Raw genomic sequence first — 23,161 nt, 5'->3', positions numbered from 1 at the left:
AACCATCGTGTAAATTTTTTTATCAGCAACAAATATCTTAGCTAACCATTTGTCAACAGCTTTACCGTACTTTAACTAATACGATAAAACCTTATTTTTGGACATCTTAGCATAGGTGATGACTGATGAGGCAATGCTCATTGCATGTAGTCTATATTCTGTACAAACCATTATAGGCTACAACTTTACTTCGGCTATTATTAAAATTAACAGTTTCATACCTTGATCGCAGTTCCACACCAGAAAACGAGATTCCCAAAAGACCGAAACTTTGCAACCAAATCGATTAGGTAGCTAATTGCTCTTGGCTGATGCTGAGCTGCGTCGGAGTCTGCCTCGCTTTCTGACCTAGTCTTATTCTGAAACGATCCCTGTTCCATATCTAGAAAGCTAAAACCTCAATTGCTAAGGTAACAGGGATCAGTTGTCAGTAGATGTTACAGAAAATATATTTCGCACTTATTCAGTGCATCGTCAGTTCAAATCGATTAGGGGAAGACGGGGCAAAGCGGGACACTATTCGTAAAAACGTAATTTCAGCAACAGTGGTGGTTGGATTTAGTTACCGTAATTTCTTTTTTAATCGAAAGCCTTAGTTGGCCAGCATATTTGGTTCGAAGATCAAGCGGAATTTTTTGACTGTTATGGTGCAAATGAAAAAAAGATTTTTTTTAAATGTCCCGCTTTGCCCCAGCCGTGGGGCAAAGCGGGACATTTCATTTTTGCAGGATTTAGTACTGTTTAGCCGCTTCTCTCAAAGACAACTTCTTGATTTTCATGTCTTCATTTGCATTCTTAATATTGGTAGCCTATCAGTCCATTTACCCATTTCAGTTTTTCTCCTATAGCGACAAACCATTGTCAGAATTAAATTGTGTAGGCCTACCGGTACAGAATGCTGATAAATATTTTACAATCTTGAAGGCTAAAACAATCGTAAACAAAAATTCAATCAACAGAAGATCCACAGATACAATCTAGACTTCTAGAGTCTCATGTTGCTCTAATAGGCCTACACTGTCCCACTTTGCCTAAAGTATAGCCTTTAGAAAATAACATCTCTGCTGAATCCTGTAAAGTTTTAGTCAAAAGTTGCTTTTGTTATCAACAAATAGGCTACTGTCTCAATGTTAAAGATAAAAACAAAGCTACCAACAAATTCGCTTATGTTAACGAATGCGGTAACTATTTTTCCATCTCTTTCTTATAACAAACCATGCCAAAACACATTTTACTGCTTCACGACACGCGTTGCGCTCTGCCAGTCTCCCTTTTTCCACAGCAAATACAGTTTATAGTTGCCTAACTACTGCTTCCGGCTAAAGGGAGCCAAAGAGTACAAAACGTGAGAAATCGCGATGTCCCGCTTCTGCCCCGTCTTTTCCTATAATAGGCTATAGGCTTATAATATCACTGCTTGACCACACCAGTGTTGCAAAAAAAACGAATATTTTTTTCACTTTAAATTAAAAAGTAGCGGGAGTGCGACTGAAAAAAAGCGACATTTTTGGAAAAAATAGCGCCACTACTGCAGCCGCTACTCCAACTAAACAGTAGCGCCGCTACTTTTACCAAAAATGTAGCGCCGCTACTTTTACCAAAAATGTAGCGCCGCTGCAAAAGTAGCGCGCTACTGCCCACCTTTGTTTAATAGGCACTAGCTCTTTTTCCTGAAGACAGACTTTTTCTGAGGCCAGGGCCGTTGAAATAATTTGGGCCCGGCACCAATGAAATCTGGTACCAAATCAAGACATTTCAAGAAACGCATTAAATCCAACGAATACGCGGTGGTTTCTTCAAGTTCCCAGACCCTTTGGAAGTGTTGCGGGCCCCTAAAATCATCCCAGGGCCGGGTCAGAAAGTACCCAATGGACACCCCTCGCAACGCCACTGCAACAGGGTATTACTATTGGAAGTTTTAAACATAAGTCCTGGTTGAAGCTACAGTGCGAAGATGATCTTCACCCTATAATTGGACTAGACTGCACGATAGGCTACACGTTTGGGCCTAAAAAGTTTAAATAAAATAGGAGCAGCCTATGCTTTCTATTTAGGCCTATAGTTCAGAGCCATGACCAAATTCAATCTGATTCCTACATAAAATTTCACCAAAAGAAACAATTGTACTTTTCCTCGATGAGTTCAAGATAAAAAGATAATTCCGAACGAAATAATTTCATTATTCTTTGAAAAATATTTACAATATACTGTATATATCGACAAACTATGATGGTGAAAGTAACCCTGCAAAATACATACAAGCCGATTTGTTAATCTGATCACGCATTAACATTTAATGATTTGGAGTTAAATTCACCACCATAAATAGTACAAACAACAAAAACAAGCAGGCAATGCGACATAGCAAACACACCCGCACACAGTTTTACTCTTATATAAAAAAAAAAAAAAATGCAGTTTTAGGAATAACCTTGTCGGTGTCAGAGCCGATAGGAGGTTATTTGAGCCCAGAACAATTAAAAGCTTTGGGTCTCCAAACAAGATATTTTTAAACAAGAAAAGGGAGCTGCATCCCCAAAAAACCCGATTAAATGCAAACGCATTAAGGCCACATCTCAGAGGGACTACAGGTGTTTCTTCCAGTTTCTCGGGTCTCAAAATTATCCTGGGTGCAGGTCCAAAGTAGGCCGACTCCTGTCAATGCTACTAAGATTACTAACACGTTGTAGGGCTTAAAATGTGTTCAATGTCTTTGTGATCGGTATTGATCTACTTTTAAACAATTGTTGACTTACGACAAGAAATGGCAATGAGATTGGAAATACAGTTAGCAAACCGCAGCAACGTTGAGGGCAAGTTGTGGGAGTACATACTGCATAGTAAATACCGGACACGTATTTCAAGCTTTCCACTGAAACGCAGCCGACCCCGAACATCTTTTTGCACAAACGTAAGACTCTCAGTCTCATAGTCATGATAATAAAGGAACTGAGCGTGGTTCATACGCCATGGTATCAACATGTTCCCCAGTGGCATTGTTTTGGTCTTCGGGAACTCGTGGTGTCAAAGCAGACCTCGTAAGACCCCAGAAAGTTGCAGGAGTTAAATCGGGCTTCGTTGCAGTAAATTTCCAACCCAAGTGTCTTGCACAGTGTTGGCAGTCACATACCGTCCACGCATACCTGACATTATAATACAAAGAGAGATCTTCAAAAACGCAAAATACTAACACGAAAGATTAACGCAAAAATAAAGTCAACCTATATTTCAAATGAACAATCACACACCGTGGTACCGGTAGCAGACCTACTTTTTTTAAAACAAGCGCAGCACTGCGACCATGTCAACTATCTGGAAAACATTTTCAAAAGGGACAAAACTGATTTAAAATACTCCAGTCATATATAAATTTTCAGCAAATAGAAAGAGCTTTACAAGATATATAAACCCTGACTACATTCTTTGCTTCAATCTAGTGAGAATTTTATACATTAAAATAGGTAATTGCTCGAAGGAATATATACTGAATACAAAATTTTTTGACACTTTTGATGACAAAGACATGATATGAAAAGTACAAATATGATTTGAACAATATCTGCATAACACTGCATAATAATTTCTAATATAAAAAGTACGTTCAAGAAGTTCGTTTTATAATAAACTGTTCTAACACAGCCTAAGATAGTCATTCGATAGTTGCACCAAAAATATAAAACCACCTATTGTATTAGTAAACTACGGTAGCGACTTTTTGTGAAGCGCGATAACGTGCAGAGCGACCTTCGAAAAGGGACCTTGTGGCAGTCAACGTTCAAATTAGGAGAACGTGGAAAGCCGCCATCAAGTCGGATCGAAATTTGCTCACGTCCAACTCTCACAATACGAGAAACAAAGGACGTAAACCCGCGCACTAACTAGTAACTAGTAACTACTCTACAGATATTCTTCAACACAACAGCCTGTTCACTTACCCAGGAAACCAACTATATTCTGTTGTTTCCTTTCCCACATGAAAGATACCCGATGCTTTATAGAGGGTCAAGGTATCGTGAACGACCCCTCCCGGGTTCACATAGGCAGCCATGGTGCCTGTTACCGACATACTAAATACATCCCGACGATCAGCAATCACTTGAGCGCAATCGGCACAGGTTAAGATGGTGCACTGCAATATGAAAGGGAGATAAAAATCAGTTACATTTACACCCGTTGTGTTGAGTACAAATGACATAGCTGTTTCATGTATGAAACCAATTTTCATGCATGAAACATCACTGTTGCCACAGGGTTTCCCATTATTTAATTTGATGCACAAGTATGCAAACAGCAAATAAATTGAGGTTTTCGGCTTTCATCATCAGGAAGACAGTGTTGCAAACTGAGAAAAAACTTTAACTATGTGAACTGTTTCTACTGCCTCGAGTGCACTTTCAGCAGTTACAGAGTAAAAATAATGACTATCGACTTTCAGAGTAAACGCGTCACCTTTTGGAGAAGATCCAGCTCTCGGCGAAGTCGCTCAATGGCGCTCGAGAGCTGCAAAAGACGGAGTCGCCAAGTGTCGCTGATTGGGAAGTTCATGATCACCCAATAGGAGAAGGCTGTTGCTTCTAAAGGGCACTCCCGCTCTTCTAATTTCTGATTCCACTCCCTCATTTCTTTAAGAATTTGCAATCGAAGATAATCCTACAAAAAGATTCAATAAAGTGGCAATTACTATCTCCACATGCAGAAGTTCTTCTTGTAGCAAACACTAACAAATCAAAATAGTGCTCAAAAAAGCTGCGTTCCCGGTAATTAAAACGAAAATTAATAGAAAGCTTTTTCTTCGTAGGAACTTTTATCTTCTTCGCCACTCAAGTGGTCGAGAGGCCCTGCCTTTTGCCACCCTTGCGCAGTGGCGGCGACTAGATGTATAATAGAACGCTGATTCTGCTTTAAATACAAATCTCCCAAGAAAAACGCTGTTCAACGTTAACGGTTAACTGTTAACCGAACAATGGTGCTTTCAATAGATCATCAAAATTATCTCAGATTTGTGAAGAAACTTATTTTCGTTTCACAAATGTGCTATTTCGGATTTATACTAAGCGTTTCTACTCTACGTGATGGAATACACAAAAATACGCACCACGTCGTACATCCTATACAGCCAGGGCGGCCAGACTGTAGATGACAAAGCGTGCTTCGTCACTGCCCACTTCCGCTTGTGCGCTTCGGCAAAGGAAATCGATTTGGTTGTTTTTGACTCTGCCAAACGAGATTGTAATGGTATTAGAATGAGTAGCCTAATCACACAATTAAAATTTTTAAAGTATTTGAAGTTATCCTAGACAGCAAATCAACCGTTTTTTTTTAGTCTGCAGTTTTCTTTTCAGACGATTCAGTCTGCAGACGTTGAATCAATGTAACAAGCCGTTGATTTACTGTCTGGGATGCTAAATGGCTAAAGACTTGAAATATTTGACAGAAACTAATGACGTCATTCTGAGATCACTTCTCAGACATCAGTCCTGCTCTCCGCCACGTGCTTAAGATGGCAGAACGCTCTTCATTCGGTCAAGCAGACGACTAAGTTCGTGACGATGGTACAATTAACATCGAAACTCGGAAGGAAGGGTTGATATATTCGTTTTGTCTTGATTCACAAAGTCGGGGAAAACGGAAATGAAATAACAGAAGGAATTCGCACTGCACTCACCATCACGGAAATTCGAGCTTCTCATGCCGCATTTGACGCACATTCCTACATTGTTATTTAACTCAGGAAGTTCAACATCTTCCAGAATTTTTACTTTGGCAAGGACGTTACTAAAAAAAAAAAAAAAAAATAACAGTAAGGCACTAGAAATAATTTTAGGATTCAATAAAAATAAAAAGTTTCAGGAAAATACCGTGATTTTACTGGTAAAATGCTGTGCATAGACATATGCGTAGCATTGGGTAGGGATCCAAGGTTGAAATGCAGAAGGCTATTATTGGTGAAAAAAGCGATCTTGTGCAAATCAGCCAACTCTGCCGCCAGGGAGAAAACACCGTAAATAAAGAGTATCAATTAATTAAATCATTTAAAAAGTCGAATAAACATAAAACAAGCATTGTAGTTACGCAAAAGTTGAATCGTTTTACCCGTTAAGTTGTACTCTCTTTTCTATGAGTTGAAATTTCTGTCTACCAAGAATAACGATTCGTAAGGTGTTTACTTCGTGTTTTTCCCCGTCTTGATAAGATCGAATTTCAGCAGTGCAACCATAACTGTACAGCTTCTTTGTCTGGGAGTTTTCAACAGTCGCACTACAAAAAAAATCAAAAAAAGTAGAGTAAATTTGTAACAGATTATGTTGCTATCCTTGAGCAAGTGCAAATGTGTGCTTTTTGCAACCGTACAGTACACCTTACGCTTAATTACATCTTACACCTACGTCAACTCAAAGCAATCTTGTATATCTAACCAAGTTTTACAACATTGCTTTGAGTTAAGCGTAGACTGTTGTAAAAGCATACGAACCACAAATCCAATGCAAAAATGATTAAATGTAAAGCAAGTGTTGAGTTTTTCTTACTTTCTCATCAAAACACCAAATGTTTTATCAGACTGCTTCATAATTCGACGAAGCATTGAAACCTCATCTAAACGACTGAACAACATTGGCACAGTTTGCCCCGGCACCAACACAAAGTCGCGCACGTAAACAATCTGCAGGGTCTGATACGTGTCCTGGTCCCTGTATGCCACTCCACTGCACTCTGCCATTTCACCAAGGTACTAAAACAAAAAAACATGACAAAAAATAACAACTATTAAAAGGTTTGAATATCAATGTTAACTTGATGGATATAGTTGAAGACTAAACTAAGCTCGTTTTATCATGCCTTTATAGATATTTATCACTACTATTATATTATGTGTGTGTTTTTGCAGTTCTGTAACCAATACTTCATAAAACAAGCTATTTCGATGCAGATATGTTTATTAAAGGCACAGTCAACTATAATCCCACCTAAACTTCATTTCCTAAACGTGGAGGGTTGTCACATAACCGAAAAAGGGTATAAAACCTATGCTTTTCGACCCAAAAGTGGTCCACGATACTGGTCGTCGGAATTAAAGCCACCTTTGCTGTAGAACTGCACCAGTTGTAATTTGTAATGCAAATAAAGCTATAGATAGTGTCAATTCTTGCTACAATCAGCTACTGCTGAGAAACATAAAGCTATAGATACGTTTTATCTTCCATGAATTCGTTTGTTGACGTGTCAAGTTTCATCATTGCCACTTACCGCGTGCGATGTCGGAAGGTTTTTATCAAACGTAATATTTTGAGGGATGTCTTTGGAGCCAGACTCATCATATGTAACTGAAAGGCAAAGATAAAAATTAGGCGGTGGCTATTTTACAATACAAGTGTTGCCAAATAAGGAATTCTGACCTAATTCGAGAAAAGTTTAAAGCCGTTAAAAACAAAAACTTGTGATTTGGAAACTTATGATGCTCCGGGCAGAAAAAATTGCACTTTTAACCTTAATCCTAATTATGGCAACACCTGTCCCGAAACAATGCTCATTGACTGCAACCATGGCAACTACAGTGGAAAAATAGCGTAAAAAGTATATTATGTAGTTACAAAGTTCAACATTTTTACGCCGAACCCTTGCGAACACGTCTTCCTGCATCGTACAACCAGCACCTTGCACTATTTAGCTTAAAACAAAACTGCTATGATGATCAAGAAAAACTAATCTAGCTAACAGGGTTCCAGAGGTGTACGGAGTCAAGTTTTCTGGATTCCTCATCCACTCCGACTCTGATGTTGTGACACTAACTCCAACCAACAGATTATAGATAGGCCAAATTTAAGCTAAAAATTTAACAGCAGTACTTTTCTAAGGATTACGCACCGTCTGGTGGTAGAACTAAAAGACCTATAACCTAACTGGTCTTGTTTCGGTGAAACTTCAACACTTGTTGAGCAGAGAGCACAGCAAGATGGAATGCGTTAGAGCGGCTGTTTTGTTGTCAATTCATGTGAAACACAAGGAGCATCTTAGTAGTGTAGCCAGTGTAGGCTATCGTTTTTGCGGCTTGGTGGAGCGTGGGAGTGGCTGCTTTTGTGTGTTATGTTTTCGCGGTGATTTCTGTTTTTCGCGGTGAGTTCGGTGAGTTCGCGGTGAGTTCGGTGTGTGTTTGAAGTTTGTAGCTTCGCAGGCTTACTCTTTCTCTATTGCTTAAGTGTTATTGAAATTAGTGGGAGCTGCATTTTTTTTCGGAGCCTCCACAATGCAGCTTCCAAATGGATTAAAGTTATGTGTTTGCTTTTGTACATTGTACCGAGTGCCGTACCTGTATAATGTACATGAAGTCATACGAAAGTAAACTTGATCTTATCACAGTTAGCTTTGGATTTCAAAGCCCTCTGCATGCTGCCAAATAACGTTATTTTTTCTCAGACTACTTGATTGATTCTTTAAGTGTTCACATAAATAGAATTCATTTCAGAGCGATGTGGTGCACTTGGATGACTGAACTGAAACCATGCTACTCCAGGTACCCGGTCATTTGGTCGACAAGAGGTTTGGTCGACAGGACGTTTGATCAACAGGACGTTAGGTCGACAGAACGGTTCATTGTAGGGTTAGGGTTAGTTAACTAATTGATTGAGTTTCGCTTTTAGCAGCATGATCGTTGCTTACTTCACACGGTAGATTTAAACGATCTGTCTTAGCCTGATGCTGCGAGTTTGCTGTGGCAATAGTAAGTTGCGCTAGCTTTCGGAACACAGTTCCCTAGTCATGTGCTATGATGAATGGTGTTGAAGTCAGTGAGTGGTTCTTAAGTGTGGTTCTTTCGTTTAGCTTGAGGCTGCTGGTTGTTGAGTTTCTGTGTTGTTAGGCGTTTTTTGTTGCAAAATTTGTTTTCAGTTGATTAGTAGATTAGATGACGTCGTTCTTCCCTTTCGGCACGGTTGTTGATTTTAGGATTTTGTCTGCTGATGAATATGGCCTCTTTGAAACGTAATTTTACCGCGTCATTTTCTCGAGCAATTATAGTAAATTCAAAGTCGGTGTGGCATTGTTGTTGATGATTAAAGACCGAGCTTTTGTCTGAGCTGAGGTGTTCTTTGATGCGGGAGTGGAGTGGTCGAATCGTGCTGCCTATGTAGCTTTCCCTGCATTTCTTGCATGCGATCTTGTAGACACAGTTCTTGGTGGTACATATGTCATCGTTCCGTAGTGGGCAGTTTTGTAGCCGGCAAGGTTCGGGTTTTTGAAGGGCGTTTCTGAGGGTACGTGAGCGTCGAAAAAGGCGGACTGGCAGATCCAGGTCTTTGAAAATTTTCTTTGCTTTACGGTCCGCGTCGTCGCTCATATATGGAAATTCAAAATGTATTGGGTTATATGGTGTCTGGGGGGTTTGTCTGTTTTGCTGGTGTTGTCGTCGTCTGGGTGGTTGTTTAAAAAAGTCCTTGGGGTATCCGTTTTCTTCGATTGTCTTCTCAAATTCCGTCAGGTGTGGTGTTGCTTTATTGGGCGAGGAACATCTATCTTTTCTTCTCTGTGTTTCGTTTAAGAGTATGGTCTTCTTGGTACTTGTGGGTAGGGCCGAGTTGAAGTGTGGGAGTAGCTTTGTCTTTGCTTTTTTCTGGTAGAATTCGTGGTGGATTGTGCCGTCTTTGTCGATTTTTATGGTGAAGTCCAGTAGTGAGATGGCGTTGTCTGTTGTTGGTAGTTCTATTTCAAAGTTAATAGCTGGGTGCGCTTGGTTGAGAGCATTTTGGATAGCTAGGGCTTCCTTGTTGTTGACTGTCAGCAAGAATGTGTCGTCAACGTATCGTCTGTAGAGGGTGAGGTTTGTTTGGTTCCGCAGTGTCTGTTTTTCTAGGGTGTCCATGAAGAGGATGGCGAGGACTCCAGATACGGCGTTTCCCATTGGTAGACCGCCGACTTGGCTATAGAACTGTAGCTACCCCATCACGTGGCCAGATCTTACATCACCAACAACTCGAGTATGCCACGATTCTACCACCTGATCAAGACTCACAAAGAAGGACCTGACATCAAGATTCGTCCAATCGTCTCAAGCACAAACGGGCCAGCCGCCAAACTGTCACACCTAGTCTGCACCCTGCTCAACCCCCTATTGAAAGAAGTTCCGGCACACCTTACAAACAGTCAAGAACTACTCAATCAACTTAAAGACACGCCACGAGACACCCTGAGAAAATTCAACTTTCCCTTCAGCCTGGATGTGACAGCAATGTACACCTCCATCCCTCCTAAGGAAGCGATCAACAACGTAATCCAAAAACTGTCGACAGGAAAAACACAACTATGCAGCCCGTTCCACCCTGAAGAGATCGGTTCCTTGCTCGAGATTATCCTTCAGAACAACGTCTTCACTTTCAAGGAGAAGTTCTATAGCCAAGTCGGCGGTCTACCAATGGGAAACGCCGTATCTCGAGTCCTCACCATCCTCTTCATGGACACCCTAGAAAAACAGACACTGCGGAACCAAACAAACCTCACCCTCTACAGACGATACGTTGACGACACATTCTTGCTGACAGTCAACAACAAGGAAGCCCTAGCTATCCAAAATGCTCTCAACCAAGCGCACCCAGCTATTAACTTTGAAATAGAACTACCAACAACAGACAACGCCATCTCACTACTGGACTTCACCATAAAAATCGACAAAGACGGTACAATCCACCACGAATTCTACCAGAAAAAAGCAAAGACAAAGCTACTCCCACACTTCAACTCGGCCCTACCCACAAGTACCAAGAAGACCATACTCTTAAACGAAACACAGAGAAGAAAAGATAGATGTTCCTCGCCCAATAAAGCAACACCACACCTGACGGAATTTGAGAAGACAATCGAAAAAAACGGATACCCCAAGGACTTTTTTAAACAACCACCCAGACGACGACAACACCAGCAAAACAGACAAACCCCCCAGACACCATATAACCCAGTACATTTTGAATTTCCATATATGAGCGACGACGCGGACCGTAAAGCAAAGAAAATTTTCAAAGACCTGGATCTGCCAGTCCGCCTTTTTCGACGCTCACGTACCCTCAGAAACGCCCTTCAAAAACCCAAAAAACCCGAACCTTGCCGGCTACAAAACTGCCTACTACGGAACGATGACATATGTACCACCAAGAACTGTGTCTACAAGATCGCATGCAAGAAATGCAGGGAAAGCTACATAGGCAGCACGATTCGACCACTCCACTCCCGCATCAAAGAACACCTCAGCTCAGACAAAAGCTCGGTCTTTAATCATCAACAACAATGCCACACCGACTTTGAATTTACTATAATTGCCCGAGAAAATGACGCGGTAAAATTACGTTTCAAAGAGGCCATATTCATCAGCAGACAAAATCCTAAAATCAACAACCGTGCCGAAAGGGAAGAACTACGTCATCTAATCTACTAATCAACTGAAAACAAATTTTGCAACAAAAAACGCCTAACAACACAGAAACTCAACAACCAGCAGCCTCAAGTTAAACGAAAGAACCACACTTAAGAACCACTCACTGACTTCAACACCATTCATCATAGCACATGACTAGGGAACTGTGTTCCGAAAGCTAGCGCAACTTACTATTGCCACAGCAAACTCGCAGCATCAGGCTAAGACAAATCGTTTAAATCTACCTTGTTAGTTAACTAACCTTAACCCTAATTCTAACCCTAAAATGAATCGTTCTGTCGACCAAACTTCCTGTCGACCAATGTCTTGTCGACCAAACAACCATACACCGCTGCTCCAGAGGATGCTTGTTTCACTGTGAAGTGTGAATGTTGTCGACTTCTCCAACATCCTTCGGAGCAACAGTAGCATAGGTTCAATACAAATTGAAAATTGATCTCTTTCAGTTGAAGAAACATAACCAAACGAAAACGTTTACTCAACATATTTTACAAATTTTCTATGTCTTGATGCGATGTTAGAAAGTTCATGGTGGAATTGGAATAAGACATGTTAGATGTGTTAATAAATCTTTCCCTTATCATCTCAGAGACAAAATCAACTAAGACTTTTGATTTGATTTTGGTGTAGACCTACACATTGTTGTAGCTTTCTCCTACAAGTACACACACAAGTCTTGTACAAATGTTGTGTGTTATCATAACAGCCAATTTCCGGTGTATGTATAAAATTTCCTTCTGAAAAATTTGTTTCTTCCTAAAGCTTAATTTTTTTAGTGATTTTGTTGTTGTACCCCTTTCAACCATTAGAATGCATAAAATAAGTTTATTAGGGTTTATGATACGTTTACTACAGGAAATTGCTTGTATACCCATGTCAATCCAATTTTTGGGGTGAAATGGGTATATGGGGGAACAAAAAAAGGTTACTACAGTCATAGGCGCCGACTTTTATTTTTGCACGGGGTGGCGGATAGCGCAATATGGCAACCTAAAAACTTTCAAACTGCATGTTTTTGTTTGATTTTTACTAAGCGTGTTTCGTAGATGGCAATTGCCTTTTCACACCTGATTTGTAGCTCGATAATTTACAAAGCAACTTTAAAACAAAGCACAGGAGGTACGTCGTGAATTTTATTGTTACGTTGCTGCTCTGACACTTAACATTTGGCAGAAGTATTTTTGCGAACAGCAGCTCTGTCAATCCAACTGTTAATCAACTGGTCAAGTTGTAACCGTGCAGTTTCTGCTTGATAAACATTTAAAATTAGGACGTGGTTCAATCGCTGTTGCGTCATGGTAGATCGCAAGTAGATTTTTATGCGCCTGAGTGCACTAAACGATCGCTCCGCCTCGCAGGTGGTGGAAGGCAACGATAAGTATATTTTCACACTGCAGACCACGTTGGAAGCATTAATGAAATTGTTTCATTGCTTGCAAATAGATCAAGCAGTTGCGACATAGTTGCAAATCGGACAGAATGCTCTATCTTTGCATCTATCGTATTCTAGCCACGGGAATTCGCTCTCCCACAATTTTTAAAAGCTTCTCCCTTCAACAGCGATTATCCTGCTCGTGCTCAGTTCTTCCACCTCCCTGATCGTGCTAACGCCTTTTGGCAGTGGCACACTTTCGTTTAGGCGTTTGGTCACTTTCATGCTGGCTGAAATCCTGACTAGACGCAACAAAAATGACCTGCAATTTTGAACGCTTTTTCGGTGGCATCTTTAAGCTGAATAAAACTGGAATGTCGGCGAAAACTTTTACTGGACGACTTTTCGTAATTTTTTCTATGATGTAACAAGCAACTCCTATGTCAGACCAATAAATTCCCGCCTCAGACTTTTACAGGACGACTTTTCGTGATTTTTTCTATGATGTAACAAGCAACTCCTATGTTAGACCAATAAATTCCCGCCTCACAATTTGTCATGCATTGACACGCAATATTACTGCATGAAGTAGATAACAAGAAATTAAAGCATGAAGTAGAAGTAGATAACAGTATACTCCAATTAAAATCGGAAAATAATTCAAAATGCAAAATCTTGAGTAATTGAAAAAGGTTGCTTTTATTATTGGGAATTGGGGTGTAGCTTTCCTCGAATAGAATCATGTAAACGTGTAAATTTGCAGAACATTGAAACTGCTACTTTACTAAGTGCACTTTTTAAATAAAACTCAAAAAGTTTCAAAAATTGCATTTTTTTAATGAAATTTGAAAATAGATATTCATTTATTTATTTAGGGGGTGGAGCTATCAATCATCGAGATAATTTTATTTCCAAGTATTTTATAGCTGGCATAATTTATAGCGATATCATGAGCAGTTTAAAAAATTTCAAAAAAGATTTTTGAGGGAGGCAATGGAAAGATCGTATTTTGTTGATTAATAAATCCCATTGTAAACCTAACAAATGTAACAATGACTTATGACAAGTAACAAATAAAACGATCGCAACAACAACAAGGAAAAAACTCGTAGCCACGTGCTGTGTAATCTTCACGTAGCTTGCTTGATGTCACCCGAGTATCATGCTTGTGACAAAAACAATCATTTTCTTCGCAATACTGTATTGGTTCACCTCTTGCTTTACGTTGACTTGAAGCGAAAACCAATGATCAAAAAAAGATTTAAACGTCCGTTCAAATTATATTTATTTGCAGCAAGTAATGTAACCTAAACGGGGTGGCTGCCACCCCGTCACAGCGGTTACGGGGTGGCGTGGCCACCCCGTAACCCCGTAAGTCGGCGCCAGTGACTACAGTTTTAATATTTAATTTCAGGAAAATTAGCCAATAGCATTAGTTACATCAAAGACCCAATGTAACAAACCCAAAAAAATATTTAGGTGATCCACCAATAGCAGGATTGCACACTGCACTGTGCAATAGATATGAAAAATATACTCATTTCACCCAACACTACACTATAAAAACAAAATGCCCGTCAGCTATCATACACGCCAATTGAAGTACAACATGATATGATAAGTAGGAACTAGGAACGTCCAAAGTGTAAAAATCAAACAACAGGTGCCTTGACAAAGAAGTAGCAGTAACTTTTCAGTTTGGTTACTGCTTGCATTAAAAGAGAAGAATAGTTACTTTTACACGAGCTATAACACGCGTTCATTGCAGCCTAACCCTAGCCTAAACTAGATACCGGTACTACTATATTAACTAAAAGATGGATATAGCCTACTGCTCACAGACTTGGTAAATGTAAATCAGTGTTGGAATTCGCAAATCAGCCGCACCAATTTGTGCGAACCGCTTCTTAAAAATAAAAAAGTTTGCATAAGCGTTTCCTGGCCAACTTTTTTGAGTGGACCTAATATAACCACCTTACGCAGGGTTGCCAGATACAGCTAACTTTAGTCAAAGCAAACCGGTTGCTAGCCAGAGTAAATCCCACCACTGATGTAAATCCATTTCCACTTAGCTAAAGCAAAAGGTGTCACAGGAAAAAAGTGCCTTTGTAATTTCATCATTGAGACATCGACTGGGCGATCACTCGTAATTAAGAGATTTTCTAGTCAATCAAAATCGATGACAAGTTGGCCAATCCATGGTCTGCCTTAGTTAAAGAAAAACATAAAAAAGATCTGCTAGAATTATTGTAAATTCTGAAATCAATGTCTCTATGGTACGTAGTATAAAACATGTCAATATCAAATTACCTCTTCTGTCAGGCGGAGTACGTGAAATCCAGCGTCTCATCAAAGCATATCCTTCACTGAGAATAAATCATTCATATTGCACCAAACCAACCATGGTATATACAATACAGTATATGATTGATAGTACCCTCTTTTTAAATAAAAAATCACTCGACTGTGAAAAAGTAAACTATAAAATACAATGTACATAAAAGAACAACACCATATTACGGAAAGTTTGGCACTTCTAAAATGTAACATATATGGTAGGTTGCCTTCAACACAAAGTGATACAAATTAAATCTTAACATTTCTACATCTGATCACATGTTGTTATTATTAAATGTGTTGTTATATGCACCTCAAAAAATCTGGACTCAATTGAAGAATATGCCTGAGTCCATGCAATCGTTGGACTCCATCTTCGAAACTAACCACTTCCTCTTCATCAGGTCTAAAAACCTCATGTTCCCCATATTCCTCTGGATCCTCATCTTCCTCTGACACATCGTTTCTAAACTCATCCCAATTTTCAATATATGCATTAAAATCTATGTATTGATTTTCAATCTCTTCATCAGGATGCATGTCACTTTCTCCAGATGAATCTTCCAAGATATTTTCTATTTGTTCACCATGAGCTTCTTGATCTGAAGCATCATTATCATTCACTTCTTCTTCGTTGTCATTAAGTCTGTGATCTAGAAAATATAAATTCATTACTACCCAAAATGCAGTTGAGATGTCTGTAAAAGTTGCCAACAAGCTGACAATATGACAGCAGGGTCTGCTACTATTCGGTGAGTCCGATTCGGTGAGAGCCCTATTTGGCGATTTTTTTGAATTTTTTTTTTGCAAATTATTGGGTACCGTAGCCTAATTATCATTACCGCTTTTACATCATTTTAACGTCGCTAAATGTTGAAATAAGACCCTAACCCGTAACCCTTTACCCCTAACCCTTTACCTCTAACCCTTTACCCCTAACCCTTTACCCCTAACCCTTTACCCCTAACCCTTTACCCCTAACCCTTTACCCCTAACCCTTTACCCTATAACGGCAATGATAATTAGGCTACGGTACTCAATAATTAAAAAAAAAATCACCGAATAGGGCTCTCACCAAAAAAGGCTCTCACCGAATAGGGAACTCACTGAAACGGGCCATTCCGATGACAGCACTTATACCCTGTGGACTACAGACAGACAGAGATTTATTACTTACTGTTAGTACAGTCAGGTACAATATAACTGCTGAAAAGATCACAATTAAAAAAAAAAACTTTTTTTGAACAGAAATGGCATCACAGCAACTCGAGGCTGTGAAAGTGTGAAGTGGCCTTTCAAGGTCTTCAATTCAAGTGATCAAACTCATGAATGATAATATATAATTAGCTAGTTAAAAAAAAAAAAATTATGATTGTATAATAATGAAGATGTGGGAGATGATGATTAATAACTATGGCCATTTTTATTTTGACTTGAAAAAAATTTTTTTTTATTTTATTTTTATCAAATTTTGAATTTATTTTGATTTAACAAAATATCTTAGTTGTAGAGGGCACAGTTCTTCCCTAAATTGATACCAGTTATCCAAACATAATGTTTCGTCAATTTCAGACCCAAACGTAATATTTTGTCGAAACGTCAAGGTGTTTTAAGGATTATAAAAAGTGCGTCCTGTTTTTTGGCGATAGGAAAAATCTCCTCAAATCTGTCTAACTTTTGATGAAGACAATTTAGCTTGCTTAGGCATTTTTGTATTACAAAATGTCAGTAGGCTATTCCAAAATCCAAACTGTTCATCTTCGAAAAGACCACGTTTGTGAAGATGAAGTGTTTTATAAAAATTATTTAAATACGTAAGTACATAGGCGTCGATTTTTTCTTAGAAGAGGGGAATTCTGGGTGGGCGAGAGTTTTCAAACAGATTTAATTGAATGTGTATGTTCGCAATGTCTTTCTCACAAAGACTGCGTTTAGCGTCGCTGCAGCAATTAAGCTATAATAGGTTTGATGTTTGCTTTCCTGCTCCTTGCGATCTTATTAGCGCTGCTAAAATAAACAAACTTCTGTTATGTTTTCCTTTGGGACCTAAAAAGCGCGTCTCGTGACCTGTTATCTTTAAAGTGGCGCCTTCCGATTTGCCACATTTTGATTTGTAAAAAGCATTGTTGTACGCGTCAATGAAATAAATTGACGGCATCAGCGTCAGCCCAAATTGCCTAAAAACTTTACGGCGTAAAGTGCTACGTCAGCTCTCAAAGAAATTGACGGCGTCAGCGCTAATTTCTAGCGCTATTTTAGCCAGGGTCTCACAAAACGGAAGCATTTCAACCAAGTTTAGGCTAACAATAGCTATAAATAAAGAGCAGGTGTATTATGTTTTGATACTGTATTGTAATTAGCTGCTTAGCTTATTAGTTATTTCTTTGTAGAAACACAAGCATTTCAAAACGTTTGTCTGACAATCTGTTGCGTTTGGGACGCATAACGTCCTTTTCAAGTGAAAACATGCGTTCCACAAAAGCGCTGGATGGTGTTGTATTTTAAAAACAAGTCTTGAAAACGTTTACTCGGAAAGATAGCCTATCACTGTTCCAAGCATGCTGTGATGGCTTAGCATATATAAATTTTTTAACGAGGTCCACTGCACCAGCATCGCTCTGTTCAGGGGCATAGAACAAATAAAGTATCTTCAACCTCCGCGATGACATTCATTGATTTTTCGCTTTCTATCACTGATCCCTCGTTCTCGATAGCCTACTGCTGACGATATGAGTGATTAACATTTGGGGAACTTCTTCCGCTTGTATTCCAGATAACCATTCCAACCAACGCAAAAGCGGTTAATTCAGATGAGTCGCGCTGGCCAGAATACATTGTGAAACACTCATTGTGAAACGAGATTTTCCGGTAGCCACTTTAACAAGTCGAAATTCTGCCACTGCGAATGACTACAATGCAACCTCCAACCAATCAGAACATGTTATAAGAGGCTACCATCCAATTGTGACCCTTCTAGCACTCATCAAGAAAGTTAATGCTTGTTTTGAACTTTATTTGGTAATTACAGAAGAAAAAGAGCAATAGCAGTGGTGGGAATCGAACCCGCGTCAATGAAATGACTACTTTCTAGCCCTCACCCCTAAGCCAACCATCTGACAAAAAATTCATCACTTAATTTGCTTTCTATCATCTTCTTTTTGCCATTTTTTACGTCACTTAAACCGTAGCTTATGATTGGTTGGCGGTTTCATTCTAGTCAAGTTTAGTGGCAGAATTTCGACTTGTTAAAGTGGCTACCAGATTTTCCATGAAAACAAAAAATAACGCATAGCGCGTGACGCTTAAAATCGGCAAAATATTTGACGCGCTATCACTTCCGTCAACTAAAAAATAAACTGACGGCGCTAGCCTCAGGCCTCAGCGTCAACAAAAAGTTGACGCCGTCAACGTACAACACTGGTAAAAAGCAAAGATTTGTAAAAAGCGATTGTTTCAGTACGTCTTTAGTTTGTATCGGTTATTTTATTATCATGTTCATTATGATGTCATATTCATATTTCCTTACGCCGACCCGGAACTGAAGTTTGACTGTGACGTAACGAAAGTGAGACCATTTGGAGAAAAGATTAAACGTAGCCTTCTTTCACCAGGAATTGCCAGCGTGTGGCAGTTGCCGTAGCAACAACAATGCAGTGAGTACCGCCTTTCTTTCAACGCAGCGTTTTTGCGAAATTGCTTTGTTCTGTCGCATACCTAGCGAGAGACATACCGTAAAACAAGAAGTTGCGCTGCAGTTGGTTGGATAATTCAGCATTTAACAAAAACGGAAATAGCCTAATTGTAACGAACACTTCATAAGTGTCATGAAAACAGGGTGGGCAAAACATATTTTGCCCACCCTCGTTTCACGGCAGGGTGGGCGTCACCCACCCGGCCCACCCTATTTCGACGCCTATGCGTAAGTACGTAACAATGAATAAACAATGGACAATTTGCGATAAAAGTTACTGCCGATTTCTAAGATAAGCTTATAGGCCATAATTTGACAAATTTTGACTTTATTTTGACCTATAAGCTTCTTAGAAACAGTTCCCTACGTGCTGAAAACAACTTTATTCTTTGATTCGTGGATAGACGAAATCCTTAAAGTTTTTTGACTTTATTGACTTTTGCGGGCCCTATTAATAACATAATGTTATGTTTGTTTTATAATTTAGTATTTGCTTAATAAATAATAAGTATCAATAATTTTCTTTATATACACTCTGGTCGATCCTAATGCTTCGGGATGAAGACCAGGCTTCTAAGAAGAAAATGGATGATGATGATACAGTTTTTTTTTAAAGGTTGTGAAGGACTAAGTGTTCCTTACTGTATACACCACATATTTCTATATCACATTGACATCCCAGAAACACATGTCTTGCCATCTAAAAAGAGTGTTGCAAAAAAAAATTCCAACATTTACAAAACAACATATTTTCAATATCAAAGCATTGTCATATTGGTTGCTTCTGGCAATGAAGAGCTAGATGTTAATGAAGCAAGAATAGAAAGCATGTAATATAATAATGTAAATTTAGAAAACTGTGAAATAGGCTAACATCTCTTTTCTATGTTAGCTAAGACCAATGCATTATGCTAAAACCAACATCCAACAAAAAAACCTTGAAACATATTTTTGACAAGTAAGGAACTAGTGATTAGTGGGTCAACAAATTTTATTGGGCTGAACTAGACCTAAAAGATAATATTAATTAATCAATTGTAACTAAGAAAAACATTAAACCAATCATCTTAACAAATATTAGGCTATTGCACAAAACGCTGAGATACTCCTGCAGACAACAAAACTCAAAGGCCGACAACTCTCCATTTTGCTAAATGTATAAATTAAAATGTATTGATTATGCTTAGTTATGATATTTTACATGAAACTGGATGAATACCTGAGTGGCTGTTTTCTTCAGGAGCTGCAACAAGTTCATCTGTTTCCTCATCAACAAAGCTACAGTTATTTTCACTCATTTTGGCAACAAAAGTTACCCTTAACATAAACTCTATTGCAGGATAGTAACTATAAAAAGGCAATTGTAGAGTATTGAGAGGGTAAAACATATACAGACGAAATCGGTTAATAGTATACCGCTTAAACGTATCAATTGCTTATTTGAATCAAAACCTGAAATCCCAAACCAAACCCAATCTAATGTTAAGTAAAACATCAGTTAAGCGTATACCGCTTAAAAGAATAAGTCGGATAAAAGTATCAGGATTTGCTTCTGGTTTGCATTCTTCATTCAATCAATCATATATATATATATAATTGTAAAGTGAAAAGAGAATGCTTCTTTTTTGCTTCGCATAATTATTGTCAGCAATGTTCAAAGGCGAAATGAAGAAAATGTGAGACAGACACATGCGATCAAAACAAAGACAAATGTCTGTAATCCCATGCCATAATCTTATGTGCTAGACAACTGCACTGCAAACAACCAATTTTCGCACAGCTGGGCTTCATTAAAACAGAGGAGCAGACAAAAGGGATAATCACACTTCCCAATAAAGAAGGTTTAAATGTTTTTGATGTCATCCGTCGGTGACTGGCCTTCCAAGGAATGGACGCAGACAAATTATTTCGGCTTGATTGAGAGGAAAGTGTTGGAAAGCATGTCCAAACGTTTAAACCAGAAAAATTTGGAGAATTTTTATAAAATTGCTGAATAAAAGTAGCCTACGGTTGTGAAATGTAGTGCGTAATTTCATTTGTGCAATGTGCAGTTTAGTTCAGTTAAAGAACATTGCAAACAACTTATTTTACTAGACAATGCAAAAGACTTGAAAAAAATCTTTGCGATTTCAAAACAAACAGTAAGTGTGAGCCGTGTTTTTCTACCATACCTCTATTTTCGTAAGCCACGTTCGATACTCAAAACTACACAGACTCCGACTTAGAGGCATTCAGTCGAAAGCCCGCAGACGGTTGCTTCGCCCCGATGGCCGATCGCCCAAGCGCACCTACCAAGTGTCCAGAGCTGCGGTTCCTCTCGTACTGAGCAGAGTTGCTGTCGCGATGATGCTCAGTCGCGGGACGAGCGTTCATTGGTAGCCTACCAATGGTAGGGTAAAACTAACCAGTCTCATAACGGTCTAAACCCAGTTCATGTTCCCTATTGGTAGGTGAACAATCCAACGCTTAAAGGTCGAAACGTCGGGAGAAAGGATCTCAGGGAAGAAACATCTGGCAAGCATTTAAATTACGGTACCAGTTTGCTTAATTCCTATATTTTATAAACATTTTAGTTGTTTGCCAACACACAAATTATGAGGTTGTTTAGTGATGAGTGATGTAAACATCTCGCCGCTTGAATTCAAAACTGACTTAAGTCCATTTTTAGCGTTTTGAGATAATTGCAAATAACTGCACTTGACTGTACAACTGAACAAATTTCTTTGACATGGATGTGCACACAGAGACTTACTATTTACCAGTGATAGGCAATATGTTGGTCTACAAAAATCACTGAATACTTTGTCACTAGGTGGTGCCATTTGTATTTCTTTTTGTATGTTGTTGGACTTAAGTCTTTCTTGCTCCGAAATATTTTTGATTCATTTTTATGTAAATGGACATAAGTCTAATTTATCCTGAAGGTTAAGGTATGCACATGCTGAAAAACACGAATGAATTGTTTAACACCAGTGCAGCATCATTCATTTTCATTTGATGAATCACTTTTAGAGGTAAACTATCACAGCATACAGCAAAATAACGTAATTTTTACTCAAACTTTCATGTTCAAAATTTCTTTATCACAAATTTAATTATTTAATCACACCGACACAAACTCTTCCAAAAAACTCTTTTTTTTCTTAACAAACTCTTACACTAACTGTGAATTTGCAACATTTTCCCAAAAGAGAGTAAAACTGCTGTGTAGTTGTGCTGAATTATCTTTTTCTGTTTAATTCACATGTTGCCGTTTCATACAGTTTGTGCAATTGAACTTTCAGTCACTAATTAAATTTAATGTACTTAAACAATAAACTAGGCGAGTAAGAATTGACATAAAAATAGCCAGACCCGGACATTTTTGATAACAACCATTTCTCTTCATAAAAAGATGGGTTACCTGTTTGAGACCCCAAATCTAAAATTCGGCAAAATTCGGACATAAGGAAAGGCCGTTTGAGGGGAGCAATTATTGAACGGCGCGCCGTCTAGCGGAAGGAAAACATAAGTATTTTCCGCCGTGCTAATTCGCGAATTTCAAGTGAAACAAGGATGATTAACAGTGTCTAGAATTACCTTTCAGCAGAATTTGCTATTTTACGTTGATTCAATCGATGCAAAATAACTTATTTTGTTTGCTGAGTGCATCATGTAACAGAAACTAGGCTGCAATGATAGTGCAGTGGTTGTAAAATTCTGCAAAATGCTAATTAACTAAGATTGATTTCGGAAAGTGTAATCTCGTCTGTTACAACGTATCTGACTAACATCAAAATTACGGGCACATAAAATTTGGTTATGATTTATACCTTGAACTTTTACAAAGAAAAGATTTCAGAAAATACCCCGAACAAATGTTCTTGCATAATTAAGGAGTTGGATAACAACTATAACATCAGATCAGCCAAGCCATTAAATCGATTACATTATTGCCAAAGCAACACAAAAGTGGTTATCTGAAGAAATAGGTCGTTACATAGGTAGCCATTCTTACTTCGATGCAACGTCGCCAAACGTTAAGTTTAGGTAAAATGGAGCAATTTTCAGCAGGTTGTCAACTTGATTTCATATTGACACGTGGCCGGAGCTATGAGACAGTACATGACCAAATGACCATTGACCAATTCTTCAGTTCTAACTTCTAATACGCGTGCAAGCAAGTAGCCTACTTTAAAACGTTGAGTTTTTAAGCCAATATGGAAAGCAATGTAGGCTAAGTAAAATCTGTGAAATTTGTCAGAAAGTTGTTGTCTGAGGAAAAGATGGCAGAACGCTAGGTTCAATAGCAGTATCAGCACTAACCCAGTGGTCTGTTAAGTATCATGATCAAATAAATGAGAAT

The 23,161-nt window shown here is 38.7% G+C and overlaps 1 protein-coding gene across 1 annotated transcript; it reads right to left on the bottom strand.

Moving 5' to 3' along the window:
- Positions 1-2,102: 2,102 nt before the first annotated feature.
- LOC145778301 (protein cereblon-like) lies at positions 2,103-20,159 on the bottom strand. The gene is made up of 11 exons (XM_082589762.1): positions 20,036-20,159; positions 15,439-15,778; positions 15,099-15,154; positions 7,246-7,322; positions 6,528-6,730; positions 6,094-6,258; positions 5,666-5,775; positions 5,096-5,214; positions 4,450-4,650; positions 3,936-4,129; positions 2,103-3,143 (listed from the first exon to the last, which is right to left on the bottom strand). The coding sequence occupies exons 1-11, from the start codon at positions 20,139-20,141 to the stop codon at positions 2,933-2,935; spliced, it is 1,782 nt and encodes a 593-aa protein (XP_082445888.1). The 5' UTR covers positions 20,142-20,159; the 3' UTR covers positions 2,103-2,932.
- Positions 20,160-23,161: the final 3,002 nt, after the last annotated feature.

The sequence above is a fragment of the Aplidium turbinatum genome, chromosome 10 (assembly GCF_918807975.1).
Source record: "Aplidium turbinatum chromosome 10, kaAplTurb1.1, whole genome shotgun sequence".
Lineage (NCBI taxonomy): Eukaryota > Metazoa > Chordata > Ascidiacea > Aplousobranchia > Polyclinidae > Aplidium > Aplidium turbinatum.
Note: the sequence above shows the minus strand (reverse complement) of the source record. Positions and strands in the feature narration are given on the sequence as shown.

Bases quoted from the DNA above. Each gene is read 5' to 3' on its own strand.
- LOC145778301 (XM_082589762.1), bottom strand. From the start codon at position 20,141: ATGTTAAGGGTAACTTTTGTTGCCAAAATGAGTGAAAATAACTGTAGC. The intron at 15,155-15,438 runs GTGCATATAACA...ATTTATTCTCAG, and splicing joins TTGAGTCCAGATTTTTTGAG to TGAAGGATATGCTTTGATGA. The intron at 4,130-4,449 runs GTGACGCGTTTA...TTCATATTGCAG, and splicing joins AGCTGGATCTTCTCCAAAAG to TGCACCATCTTAACCTGTGC.